At 36.9% G+C, this 14,905-nt stretch overlaps 1 protein-coding gene across 3 annotated transcripts in view; it reads left to right on the top strand.

Moving 5' to 3' along the window:
- RASGRF2 (Ras protein specific guanine nucleotide releasing factor 2) overlaps positions 1-14,905 on the top strand; it is a 125,934-nt gene that overhangs the window by 57,301 nt on the left and 53,728 nt on the right. For all 3 annotated transcript variants that reach the window (XM_082075210.1, XM_082075209.1, XM_082075211.1), the window contains 7 exons: positions 660-778; positions 6,151-6,311; positions 7,301-7,367; positions 8,193-8,329; positions 11,479-11,561; positions 13,640-13,888; positions 14,181-14,569. In XM_082075210.1, coding sequence (XP_081931336.1) covers positions 660-778; positions 6,151-6,311; positions 7,301-7,367; positions 8,193-8,329; positions 11,479-11,561; positions 13,640-13,888; positions 14,181-14,569 — 1,205 coding nt within the window. The remainder of the gene's footprint in view (positions 1-659; positions 779-6,150; positions 6,312-7,300; positions 7,368-8,192; positions 8,330-11,478; positions 11,562-13,639; positions 13,889-14,180; positions 14,570-14,905) is intronic.

The following is a 14,905-nucleotide window of genomic DNA, read 5'->3' as shown; positions in this document are numbered from 1 at the left end:
AGGAGGAGCTTTCAGATAGTGCAGTCTGTTCCCAGTTTAGGAGAACATTATACATCGCGACACCATGTAAACTCTGGGCTGGTTTCTGGGCCTTGAAAATAATTTGTATTTCTCTGTAGGATGCCTATGAAAAAAAAGAAGTGGAAAAAATAAGTGGTGAGCCATCGAGACCATGGTTGGTAGAGGGAGCAAGGGGGCCATAGATGGTACATTCAAATGTAGACTGAAGGAGAACAGAATGGGAAGCTGAAGTCAAGGGAAGGGACTCTGTGTAATAACCGATACAAAATACTAGGAGACATTTCCAGGTTTGTGACAGCCTGGTCTATTAAGGATCAAGAAGTACTTGTGCTATCAGCTGTGAAGGGTTTTTAGCTTGGTGGCATCTGTCAGATGTGTTTAGGAATAATCTAAAACAAGTCTGGCAAAATTGGTTCCACTTCTGAAAAAATGAAATTATTTGAAAGGGAAGGAAAAAATACAAGAAACTTGCTCTGGAGTGATTGTGTACTGCATGTTTACATCTGTTTTGTAGCAGGTGGCAAAGGACATCAGCTGTCTTCTGTGTCTACACTGTGTAAGTGCAAGTGAAAATAGACACAATGGGTGCAAGATATGTTTCAGAAAATTCAAAGTGCATTTTATGCTGTGTCTAACAGGGTGATGCATGATGAAGTGAGTGACACAGAAAACATCCGGAAGAATCTAGCCATAGAAAGAACGATAGTAGAAGGCTGTGATATATTACTAGATACCAGCCAAACTTTTATACGCCAAGGTAAGACATTCTTCTTTAAAGCTATCTATATAATCATGAAAAAAATGCATTAAAACCAGCAGGATTCACGTTTACATCATTGTGTGGGTCACTGCACTAGGCACAGCTAACAGTCTAAGACTATTCGTGGTCCATGGAGGGTAAGTCACAAAATACCCTGATGTCAGCTAATTTTGTGCTATAGTTGAATCCCACATCTTGTTGTTTTCTGCAAGAACCCTGTCATAGAGTAGAATCATAGAATAGCTTAAGTTGGAAGGGACCTTCCAAGCTCATCCAGTGCCACCCCTGCCATGAGCAGGGACATCTTCACCAGCTCAGGTTGCTCAGAGCCCCGTCCAGCCTGGCCTGGGATGTCTCCAGGGATGGTTCATCCACCACCTCTCTGGCCAACCTGGGCCAGGCTCTCACCACCCTCAGTGTCAAAAATTTCTTCCTCATGTCCAGCCTGAATCTGCCTCCTTTAGTTTAAAACCATCACCCCTTGTCCTCTTGCAACAGCCTCTTCTAAAATGTCTGTGCCCATCTTTCTTATTGGCCCCTTTTAAGCACTGGAAGGCCGCAATAAGGTCTCCCTGGAGCCTTCTCTTCTCCAGGCTGAACAACCCAAAATCTCTCAGCCTGTCCTCATAGGACATGTTAAACAGCAGCACATGAGTGGTAAAGCACCCAGACTGCGATCTGCCAACGGATGGAAATTACCTACAGCTCCGCAGAGAGCAGGCCTCCTGTCTAGTTAACGATTTGAAGCTTTGTCATTGGTAAAGTGATTGCTAGGAAGTGAAACAGCTGTCAGTTGTTTTCTTTTTCTTTTTTTTTTTTGCTTTGGAAACATCTTAAATTGATAGTATGAGCATAGATACAACACCTGAATATACTTTGCCTCTTGAGAGATGCATTTTGGGGCTTTAGCAGAAGTTCAGGATAGGTACAGGTACAAAAAGCCATCTGAAAGAAGAAGTCATGAAGAAGCAGCATCCTGTTGTGCCAGGAATGTAGGACTACTCCTAACATAATGGTTAGCAAAACCAGAGAAGAAGCCATACCATATTATTTTCTGTCTATTCTTAGTGGTTTTGGAAACTTTTTTTGCTGCAGCTTAGGTATAGCAGAGGTGGAATTTGTTGTTAAGTTCCACAAAATTGTGATAACGTGAATTTTTCATGTATAATAAGTGCTACCTTTTACCAGTAATTGTAAACTGGTTGGAGTTCTTTTATAGTGGAGCGTACTTTAATGATAAACCAGCAGATGGGAAAACTTCATAACTGAAGCTTGGTTTTCTCCCATTTACATAATTTACTTCTGGAACTTTTGTAACAAGTTATTTGGTTTGTATATAGTAACTACAGGTCTGTGACATAAGGTTTTTACTCAGTACAAGCTTCTTTATGTCTGGAAAGGTTAGGCATGTAATTTAGGTGCATCCATTCATAAGACCTTTTCTGGATATACTCAACAGAATATTTAGTATTTAAATAGACCCTTATACACAGCTGATAATTTAATAGGCTTTGTATACACTTTGAAATCCATTTTGTGGTGTTCCTTTATCATGTGGCCAAACTAAATAACTATGAAAACTTTCATAATAACTTACAAGATTGTTTGTAAAATTGTCACTATTAAGTTACTTAATTCTAGATTAAATATGTCAATTTGTTATAACTGAGGTATTTAAAGAGTTAGGAATAAGGCATTGAGAAAAATATAAAGCTGTTGTATTGCATCCACAGCCAAAATATTAAAGGGCTGTCAGTCTCATAGACTGACTTGTACTATGCAATTTAATTAAACTTTAGATTTTTTTTCAGTATGATTACTATATTTTGAATTAATATATTTCGGGGGGGTTTTCCCCCTTAACATTGGCTGGTATTATTTTGTCTGTGTACCAGTGTTTCATCAGTAAAACCCCATTATTTTTTCTGCAGAAATCAGTCTGAAAAAGATTACCATTGGAGTGTTAGACCCAGGTCAAATACATAATCTAAGTAAATTAAATTCAGATTTATTCCTGGGCATACAGTCAAAGGACAGTGGACAAGACTGCGTCTTAGAGAACACAGTATCACAATTCATCTTTTGGAACATCAACTGGATGTGATTTTTTTAAGTGCAGAAATCTGAATAGAGCTAATGGAGTAATACCAAGCCCATTTTCCTTTCATATCTGGCAGTAGGTTCACTTTGACAGTGAGATCCATCTCCTCTAATTTTAATTACACTCCTATTGTTTGTGTTGATCAGTGTAGATGGGTACAGGAAACCTCTTTTCAACTTAAAAAAGGAAAGAGGTTCCTTTACCTTTGTTCAGGCTTTTTCTGTGAAGGCTGATTACAACTTTGCCATACGTTACATGCTTTTATAAAAAGAGGTTGAATTTGTTGAGCTACACAAGTTGAGACCATAGTAACTTTCTCTGGCAGTGCTTTTCAATCGAGATTATGGATTCCCTTTCAGGTTTCTTGGGGTCTCCTTCACTCACCTCTGACTTTGATACAGACTTTATTGTCAGGCATATCATAAGTCATGGCAAACCATTAGGAACATTTTCTTTAAGAGTCTAAAGGAAACATAGGGAGTGTCAATCTGCAATATAACATTGGCTGACACCCAGACAACTGGGCACCTGGAGACCCTTTTGATGCCTCCAAACACTGATGTTCCCACCATCAGCTACTATGAATTTATCTCCACTGATAAATGTATCACAACTGCAAAATCATGGAATAGTCGAGGTTGGAAGCGACTTCTGAAAATTATCCAGTCCAATCTCACCTGCTCAAGGCAATATAAAGTGGAGCAGATTGTTCTGTACCACATCCAGTCAGGCTTTGTTTTTTTCCAAGGATGGAAATTCCACAGCCTCTCTGAGTAAGCAACCTTTTCCAGTGTCTGACCATCCTTATGGTAAAATTGAAAGGCCTCTAGTCTGGAGAAAGCCAGAATGAATTTGTAAATCAGGCAGTTACATGTAGGCTAAAAAAAAAAATCTTTTAAACAAATACAACCTTTTGTATTTCTTGGATTGAACAAAGTCTAATAGAGTGACTATTCTGGCAGTATTGAAGTACAAAAACTGCTTAGGTCTGTAGCTGGAAAAAAATTCCTGAGATTACACTGATTGTCCAAGCTATACTATTAACAAATGTTCTAAAATTAGCCTCACTTGCTCATTGCAACTGTATGTTCATCAATCGTGACCATTTTTTTCCTTAAGAGGAAATCTGTAGTAGAATACATGGTGGACAAATGCCCAGTTTTGTTAATCACAAAAGCTTGATGGGAATGCATGAGGTCCTTGCTTGATGTCAGCTGTGCAGCACGTATAGGGGATGTGTTTCTCTCTGTAAATACTGAGCATCAAAGACAGATAATGCAGTCTATTTTTACCACATTTAAAACATCTAGTTTCTTTTGATTTATCTTATTAAACACTAACATTTCAGCTCCATACAAGAACACCATTTAATCTTCATCCCATTCTAGCAGAACAGAATATGGTATTCCTGAAAGCATTCTAACGACAAGAAAAAAGAGAAAATAAAAGCTGTATGTAAAGTCATGTCTCTAAGCATATCATATTTAGGGATACTATTATTCTAAGAAGCCAAGCAGAAATGAAACTTAAAGGTTGAATATTGTTACCCTAAAAGTGTCAAGGAAATTTCAGGAGAAAAATGACACTGAGAATTTTGTGGTGGGAAGTTGCTTGGGAATTGTTTTGTACACACTCCTTGGGCTTACAATGGAAATATAACATGGAAAAGTCATTGTTCCAACACGTGGGAATGATCTCCTTGACGTCTTTTTGCAGTTGCAGTAGGCAGGCTGTTTTGTCCAGGGGAAGTGTGCAACAACCAATTAGTATTTATGGGTTTGGTCAGAATTCAAGAGAACCTAAAAATGTTCCAGACCTTTGCAAATTTCGAGAGTAGAACTCTACCCCATTATTTTGTTGCAGTTACACAAATCACATTGTACACATCTAGTTTAAATGCGAATTGACTGTTCAAAGAACACAGTACTGTAGATTTAGTGACGTATATTTTGCTATGTCAGGTGGTATAAGTTTCAAACATTAATAACTAATTAAATACATAGTGGGAGTAAGCATAAAAAAATGTGTAGACAAACAATAGCTTACTCAGTTACCTTAATTTCTCTGTCTGTTTGTCTATGTGAGCTTTGCACAAGAGAATTTTTTGACACTGTAGAGTAAGGATTACTAATTAGATTTTAGTGGATAACTCTTTCAGGCTTGCATTGAGTCAAGACGCTGCCGCCAGTTCGAGCTGTGATACAGCTACACTAGTCCAAGATCTTGTTGCTTCTGAAAGAGGCAGGCCAGTGTCCATCCCCTCAAGCTTGTTCTGCTGCCGGTACTTCATTTCCATCATCACTGGTGCTTTTTTGACCTTGCAGTGAGGGATACCAGGAAGCTGAGTCAGCAATTTTTTTTTTTTCATTAGTTTCTTGCTGGGTTAGCTCTGTTAGCTAGCTAATGTTGGAATGAGAGGCAGTACAAGGGCGATAGTGAGGACAGATGTGTGGAAATGAGATCAGAAGATCTCTTGGCTTCCCTGCCTGGCAACAGCAAGTTGTATCATAAAATCTTCCGCTTTGATATATAGAAGAGTTGCACTTCACCACCAAATTTAACTCCGGATCCAAATTCGGAAGTAATACACATGGTGATATCAATCTGGAAAAATTGGTCAGAAACTGGTTTTGAGGTATGGAACAGCTGAGAAGCAAAGCTGTCCCCAGCCTGGCGTTCTGCAGAGCACAAATTCAGACTTGCGTAACCAGGTTCAATTTAGTTCAGAAGTGTTTTGCTGGTAACACATTTCAGATGAGCTGTGGAGCACTGAAAATTATGCAGTATAAGATAAGAGGAAAAAATGTACCTCATTTCAATCTCCCTTGCACATAGGTGCACACATACACAAACTCTTTTCCTTCAAAAACTTGTTATTTTCGTCCTCTCTCTCTTTGGCTTGTAAGTAATGTATCTTTTGCAAGTCTAGCAGCTGTCAAAAGTACAATTTGCTGTTCAGCTTCATCTTCTGATCAATGTGCTATTAGTGTGTTTTAATTACTTAAGAATTTGCCCAAGATCTAATCTTCCATGTACATATGTATTAGTCTAGACTGTATTTGCTTGAGTCCATTTATCGTGAAAAACAAAGTGAACTTACACAAAACAGGTCATCAACTTGTGCTTAAAATAGATGCTGATGCATATTGAAGCTTAATAGAATGAAAAGTTGCATTAATTAATATCATAATATTGAATGCATTAACACTTTAAACACTGCCTACTAAATATTACTATAGCATACTAACTTTTGAATCTTTATTCTCAGGTTCCCTCATTCAAGTCCCTTCAGTTGAGAGAGGAAAACTGAGTAAAGTTCGCCTGGGATCATTATCTTTGAAGAAAGAAGGAGAAAGGCAGTGCTTCTTATTTACAAAACATTTTTTAATATGTACAAGAAGTTCAGGAGGAAAGCTGCATCTTCTCAAGGTATAGACTTTACATTATGACTCAATTTACAAAATTAAAACACAGCTTCAGTGAAATTTCAACGCTTCATTATTTTATGGCTTTAACCTGAGATTTATACATGTTGTTAGAAGTGAGGTGATGCACAGTTAGTAACTTTGTCTTCTCATTGCAAACAATAGAATTCAAACAAAGTTCTTACTTTCTACAATTTCTTTTCTACAACCATGTAATTCTAATAAGCTAGGGTCAGAAACAAGACATCACCATGTCTATTTGTATAAGCTAGCACTGAATGTAACTCAGTTTTCAGTGCATAAATCAGCCAGTACAATATTCATGGAATTACCAAAGAATATTTTGCAGAGGTCTAATAAAATTAATTTTTAAAGTCAATTCTGTTTTCCTGAACAGCACATTCCTTTAAACTGAAAGCTCTTCTAAGAACACTCTAGTTTTATTTGTTGAGAATCAGGCTTTCATCATGTTGGCTTGCGAATGAAAAAATATTGGTAGTTTACAAATTGCCTTATGTTAAATAGAGTTTGAATTTGACAAAGACATTTCTGAGAGGTTATTAAGAGTGTTTGTATGCTTTCCTACTTTGCAACCCTTAAATAGTTAAAGTATTTTGCAAAGTAAATAGAATATAACTGAACCTTTAAACAATCATGTATATATTTGATTTAAATTCAGGGAAGATGAAATTCTAGTTACCCTTTTTCAAACTTGTGAACAAGCCTGTGAGATAAATTATGGTGTGGTAAAAATGAAAGAAATTTTGTACATTTGAGAATATTATAGATTTGTTGGCTTAAGAAAAATGTCATATTTAATCTGCTTGGATTTAGTTCCTAGAGGAAAAAATTTCATCAGGAAATTGATGTACGTTTGTAAGAGCTCTGAGTAGTGTAAAATCTTAGAATAAGGTATATCAAAGTTTAAAAAAATTACAATGACAAATGCGAAAAAATGTCAAAATTTGTGAAAAATGTGCTTTGTTTTCGTAGACGGGAGGTGTTCTGTCTTTAATAGAGTGCACTCTGATTGAGGAGACAGATGCGAGTGATGATGATTGTAAGTTACATTCAGCTGTTTGTAGTAATTACAGTTTCTAGTTTCTTAAAATTGATACTCTTTGTTTATTTTTTGTAAGAGCAAGTTGATATGTTTTCCACTTTCATGAAACCAGAGGAATACAGCGTTAGTTGTTTTAATAATGGACATGCTGGCTTGCATAAGGGTTTGTTTTCTTACTTTTGTTCTTGTTGTTGACATCCCACATAGGATTTTCAAGTAGACTGACTGAAGGAATGCGACAAATTATGTGCTGACTTTTGTATAAAAGTTCACCCTGAAGATCTCGGAAAGAAAAATTGTGCCTTAAAACAAGCAGCAGATAATTGGTTTTTTTAAAATACATAGGGGTTGAGTGAGTTGGCAGAATTAGTGGAAAGTTTTTGTCTTGGCCTGCCTACAAATCTTGACTGCAAGCTTGTTCAAATTAAATAACAAAACACATTCCCAAGCTGATTTTTTTGTTACTCATTTTGGCTTCGGTCTAACAGTCTTAGGCAAGTTTTGCATATGCATTGTGGAAGTAGTTTCATTAATTTCAGTGATACTTCTAGTATGCTGGGAATATATCAGCATAGAAGCATTAGGAGGAATTTAGCCTCATTTGGCATCTTTAAATTTATAGCAACTCCTGCTATTGCATGTTTGTAACTTTTTTTGTATGTGGTGTATATGAAAAGCACAACTGGTTTTGGATCCCCAATTGGATTTACTCTGTCAGACAGATGTTTTAAACTAACTTCCATTTTAAATTACACCATTATTTTCTTTGCTTTATAGCCTGAAATCTCACATTTTGACTTTTCTTCCCCCTTCTGCCTAAAGCAAAAGGTTCTGGACAGGTGTTTGGACACCTTGACTTCAAGCTTGTAGTTGAACCTACAGATGCTCCGCCTTTTACTGTTGTCCTTTTAGCCCCATCACGACAGGAGAAAGCTGCATGGACAAGTGATATAAGTCAGGTAACTTAATGCATTCTTTAGCTTGTTTGTATTGAAATCTTAGTTTATTCTGTGTTTCTGAAAACTAATCTAAGAGAGGGATGTTGATTTGCTGTGATGTATACGAGAAACCCTTAGTGTTACCTATTCTCCTCGAAATTTTGTCTTTGCATTTGAGCCACCAGTGATATGTGTTTCTCAATCAGAGAGATGTGATATAAAAACCAAAATTGTCAGTTTACAAGCATTAACCTAATCGTAGCCATTTTTATGTTTAAGGAGAGCCCATACAGATATGTATTTTAATTGAAGAAGGGTAGTATGTTTTTATTCATAACTTTCATACAGATGAAAAAACAGCTGAGAATCCTGACAGGGAAAACTATACCATATCACAAAAATATCATATTCCATGCAGTGAGGAAATGAGATAAACTCTTTTCCACCAAAAGAATACTAAAAAAGCATTATAAATAATTACTAAGCACTCTGACAGTCTGTAGGAACTGGCTTTATTGTGCATGAAGAAAATTGTCAGGGGTAAACCTTTTGGTTTTTGACTCCTTTTGGCTAAAAATATAGCAGACAAACTTTTATCAGAATCTATTTGTGGAAGGAAGTTGAATACACTGTGAAAAATCTGAACTTTAAACTAACCAGATCTGAATTTAGGCTATTGCTATATGCTCTGCATGCAACCAACTAGTAGATAGATTTCTCAGTTCTGAATTTGAGTCCTACCCTATATTAATTTCAGGAGAAATAGTTGATTAGACCCATATCAGTGTGGAATTTCTAAAGATGCTACCATTGCTGGCCACATCTCCAGATGAATTATCATTGCAATGAGTAAAAATTGCTTATAAATAAATGTTCTGATTGCCTTTCTTTTTTAACTAACTTTTTTAAAGGAACAAAACTTGTAAGTGAAAATCTGAGAAAAGTGAGATCTCTTAGCATTGTGAGGCTGAAAAAGCTTCTCCAGCCTTACAGAGGAAGGGAAGCCAGAGATGCTGATGGGATAAGCAGCAGCTTACAAGGAAAAAGAAAATGAGTAACAAGGGGTTCAAGATGCTGTGCAGACTGCACAGACATCTGGAACATGAATTGGTATCACTGCTTACAAGGAGCAATCGAGTCAGTTGACTTAGTGCTTATGCTCAATCTGGAGAGCAAGAAAGAAGAAAGTTAACACCAGAAGCATTCTATGAGTGTTTTGCTGGACAAAGAAATTGGGGTGAAACTCTGGATAATACATGAGAACTTCTAAACAATTTTGAGACCACTTGTCTCTTGAAAACCAAGTGCTGTTTTTGACTAAGCCCATTGCCAGCAGAAACCTTGCTGTAAAAAATTGCTGAATTGCTTGCTCAGAAGCATTTTTTTCTTTTTAATCCTGGCTACAACCCTCGAGGAGAACATAGAAACTATGCGAACAAAAAGGGTGCATAAAAGTATTTCTTTAGTAAATATGTGTTCTCCTATCTTTGCAAGTGGAAAAAGAATACATGTAGTTGCTGTCACTCACAGCATTAGTGTTGGTGTCCAGAATTATGCATCTTATTAAATTATATATGCAAATGACAAGTAATGTTTGTCTGTATATTCCTAGTTGAGGCTTCTCAAATTTATATTCCTTTCATACAAACTATGTAATACTTATGAAAAATGCATGGATTTTGTTGATGCTGAGGAAGCCTTCTCTCTTCTCATCTGAGCTTGTTGTCTTTTGGCCCAAGATTACCATTATACTCATTCTTTATCTAGAATGATAATATCTGTCAGGGAGGTGGTAAATACTAAGCCTATGCAGGCTAAGAACAACAATACTGAGTTACCTCAGGTGGTTTTATGATCTAGTGCTAAGGACTTCTTTGCAACATTTACAATTCACGTGGAGGAAACATATTCTTATTGGATGTGTTTTTCTCTCTGTTTTTAGGTAACAGTTTGATAAAGTCATAGTGTGGATTGTAACAACTGCACTTTTCAAATAATCTTAAATACCTGAATTTAAAAACACATATAGCTATATAGATCATATTTTAAACATATAGCTAAGTGGATGTATTTTAAACCTGAAAAGGCCTCTGATTGTCTTGTTTGACAAATCTAACATCAATCATTATTTTGCTATGCAATGTTCTAAAGCCAGCAGACTATTTTCATTCTTAAATTCAAAATAAATGCATATGACAATTTTGGAGTGTCCATTTTATTGACGTGAGGAAACAGTGTTTTTGTATACAAACACGTATGACACTTAACGAATAAAACTAGAAAGTGTTGTAAAGCCAAGAGTCCTGCAGTGTTATGTAGCGGGTGCTTGTTGCAGACTGTGTAAGCCCAACCCACTGACAGACTCTCTGCTGACTTCCAAGAGCAAGACTTGTGCTGCTGCATTATCTGAACTCCATGTAAAACCACAAAGCAGAAGATAATGGTGTAAAAATGGCTTTGAGCTACCACGGTGTACCATCAACAATGAGCTGCTATGCGTCTTGAAGAACGGCATATGCACCCCTAGCTTGTGTAATTTCCAAAGCAATATGTGCTGTGACCATGCCCCAGGAGTGTCTTTCCAGCTTCTAAGACGTATCCCAAAACTTTTGTACAAGAGTTTGCAAAGAACTCCTTGGGGCAGCATCTTCAGAGCTACGATTCACAATAACGGCACCACTTGAGCTTTTACAAGTGTGTTTCTAGAAATGGTTTATAATTCTCTTTGGTCTTTTTGCACAGTGTAAAGCTTAAGGCGTTAGTGTATCTGTTTGTGTTTAAAGTACTCTCACTTTATTGCAGTATTGATTTTTCAGGCTTAACACTCATTCAGGAAAAGCTAGAGATACTTAATTTGGTTCAGTTTCAAAGGGACTTCAAGGGAAATTTCACTTCCAACTCAAAATACTTAACAAATTGGGAAGAAGAATGCTGAGCTGAGTACCTTGAGTGTGCAGGTAAAGGTGTGTGGATTTGTAAATGCGTGAATCGAAGGCAGAAGACACTATCATTCTTGCACCACTGCTTTGCATTTATGAAAATACCTTGTACCAATCGGTCCATACCCTGTAAAAGCTATGCTCTAGACCTACAGTGATATTAAAAGTGTGGAAATAAGTGTCATTACCCTGTGTTTTGATTTTAACCATTTTCAATGTTTATTTTCACAGTGCATTGATAATATAAGGTGCAATGGTTTAATGACCATAGTGTTTGAAGAAAACTCTAAAGTCACGGTGCCACATATGATCAAGTAAGTGCAGCATTTTTTTTCCCAATGAACAAAATAACAAAAATTTAAAAACCCTAAAATGTGTATTTGGAAAGTACAATAATTTGATATATTTTTCCCCATTTTTGCTGAACTGAATTAATTCTACATCCCAAAATATATCTTTTCAAATCTCCTTCCTGAAATGGTAGAGATGGTTCAAAATAGTAAACTCTCAGTTCATAGTATTGGAATGTATAAGATCACAGCTCAGATTTTTCTGTTGTTTATGAAGTTGCCTTCAGTTATGCTTGAGATGAATAATTGTATTCTGTCTTAATTTTTCTCTGTCATACAACTCATGATTTTATTGAATATGTTTTTAAATATCTTCAAAATTTAGGTGACTGCAGACAAATATCATTTTCCAAGGTATTTTGTTGTATTAGCCAAATTTCTTATTCTCTTTATTTCCCTTATTTCTGAGAAAAAAAAAATTCTCAGAATTTTAATTGATCGCATCAAAGTAACTTCATTATTTATAAACCTGCTTCACCCTTGGATTCATTGTGTCATTTATTTTAATATGTAATTTTTATTTGTAGACAGCAATTTTCAGTATATGATTCTGAATTTCTAACATAGTTTTACCTCTTGGGTCCTCTACAGATCTGTATTTACATGAGTTTTACCTACTGTTATCCAATATAAATATTAAGGAATAGAACATGGGGTAGAAATAAAATATTTGCTTTCATACTGTTACCTGTCACTAGACCATTTCTCTCTCTTGGAGGTGCTCTGTACGTGAAGGTTTCGCCAACACCTCTTTTGCAGTTGTTGCCTCTACTCTCTCTGTGTATGTTTAGAAATTAAAAAAAGAGATAACGTCTGTGAATACCTTGTTAGGGCAGATACCTTCGGTCCCTGGAAAGAAAGCATTTTATTGTCTTTGGTTTCATTCCAGGAACTCTCCAGTGTGCAAAGAGTTCTGTTACCTGCTGAATGTTAAAAATACGCTAAACTGTGTTCAATTTGAAAAGTACCGCAAGGCCTTGATCCCAATATCAAGACAAATCTTAATTCTAACAAACATACAGGAGCTTAACAACAGACACAGATTTGGTGTTCTCTTTCTGAGGTTTTACTCTTCTGATTTTTAGCACACATTGACTTTTAGAGTCACACGTCTTTGGATGAAAATTTTTAAAATGCCACTTTGCTGAGGACCCAGCTTAAGAAAGATTTTTTGTTGTTTCATTCATGTAACGTAGTGTGGAATTGTGTGGAATACCTTCACACTGTATTCCAAGAAAATCCAATAATTTTTAATTAAAAGATTAGGCAGTATTGAAAGATGCTTTACTTAGTATCCATCACATTTTTTTTTACAAACTCAGCCTTCAACTAGATAAAATCAAGCAAAACAGAATTTTTTGGGGAAAAAAGGCATAATGAGTATGGTTATGTAAATGATTGATTTTTGTTTCAACGTTCAAACAAGTAGTCCGTTTTTTTTTCACTGAAACAAAGACTCTCCGTGATTTCTGTGTTGATATTTGAGATGCTTCATGCTGTTCCATTTCCTTTTTTTAAAAATAAGTAGTTCTTGGAGCCTGAGGGCAGGTGTTACCTTACAGGTGAGCCTTACGCTTATCTAAGGGGTTAATTTTGCTGGTTTTTGCTAGGGTTCACTAGTTTTTTTACATAAAGCTACACCCCAACAGAAAAAAAATTGCAGTCAGTCCATTACTATTCTGTAGTGAGCTTCTAGTGATATGGGACTACAGGCTACAATGACCTGAGAGAGACAAAAGTGCATAAATCTGCCTCCTGTTCCATTTCAGAAATTTAAGCATCGTTAATGGTGTCTTAGACTTTGAAATGTAAATTAATTATTTCCAAAAATAAGATTTAAATTCTCTTAGTTCTGGCATAAAATGTAACTGAATGGAGACAGGTATCACCACAGATTTAGAGTTTTCTTGTGTTGATGAAATACAAGAATCCATATATATTTGCTGCTTCTTTGTTGACAGGACCAGCCAAAGTGATACCACTACTGTACCATAATCGCTCGTCTTCTTTGGTAAAATGCTCTAAATTTATTTTTTGTGTAGATCTGATGCTCGTCTTCATAGAGATGACATTGATATCTGCTTCAGCAAAACACTGAATTCCTGCAAAGTACCCCAAATCCGTTATGCAAGCGTCGAGCGCCTTTTGGAGCGGCTAACAGACTTGCGGTTTCTGAGTATTGACTTCCTGAACACCTTCCTGCATACTTACCGCATATTTACCACTGCAGCTGTTGTACTAGAAAAGCTTTCAGACATATACAGACGGCCATTCACTTCCATTCCTGTCAGGTGAGCTCTGGGGCTTTTCCCTTCTATCATAGGTTTCTTGTAGAATTAGTTGTTAGGTATTTTTACAATTATTTCCTGTTACATAAATGATATAATCAAGGAGTTCTTCCTTTGTAATTAGGACGTAGGTTTTTAGGTAAGTGTGTCTCAATTTTCTGCCCAGGCTTTGAGAATTGTATCGTACAGATTTCGCCGTGACCTGCAGATTTGCACAAAATTTGTGTGTGTTTTCACTTACATCTTTTCAGCATTTGTTATTAAATGTTGCTTTTGTTTTGTTTCTTACTCTCAGGTCTTTGGAGTTATTCTTTGCTACCAGTCAAAACAACAGAGGCGAGTACCTAGCTGATGGGAAGTCACCACATCTCTGTCGCAAGTTTTCTTCACCTCCTCCATTGTCACTGTCCAGAACTTCCTCACCTGTCAGAACCCGAAAACTGTCGTTGACCTCACCACTGAATTCAAGGATTGGTGCCCTTGACCTCTCTACTTCATCTGTGGCAAGCAGTCCTACCTCGACATACAGCCCGGCCACCTCCCCGCCACCAACGGGTAGCAAAGTACCGCTGGACCTTAGCAAAGGGCCCTCCTCTCCGGAGCAAAGCCCTGGCTCCATAGAGGACAGCTTAGAGAACCCTCGCGTTGACCTCTGTAACAAGCTGAGGAGAAGCATTCGACGAGGTATTATATACCAACAAAATACTGAATGTCACTTTGATAAATCATAGAATAGTTTGGGGTGGAAGGGACCATCAAAGCTCATCTAGTGCAACCCCCCTGCAACGAGCAGGGACATCTTCACCCAGATCAGGTAGCTCAGAGCCCCATCCAGCCATATGGTAGGCTTGACTTTTACCAGATTACTGCTGAGAAGTTATTTCTCATGTCTTTTTTCTTTTTCTTCCCGATCACCATAAGCTGTGTTGTGAAACCAAATGCTCTGATGTTGAGGGAATAGAGTGCACTGTCAGCAAGTTTGCTGATGGCACCTACCTGGGAGGAGTGGCTGACCCGCCA

The sequence above is a fragment of the Streptopelia decaocto genome (assembly GCF_964273445.1).
Source record: "Streptopelia decaocto genome assembly, chromosome: Z".
Taxonomy (NCBI): domain Eukaryota; kingdom Metazoa; phylum Chordata; class Aves; order Columbiformes; family Columbidae; genus Streptopelia; species Streptopelia decaocto.
The sequence above is the reverse complement of the archived record's forward strand: the minus strand, read 5'-3'. Positions and strand labels throughout refer to the sequence as shown.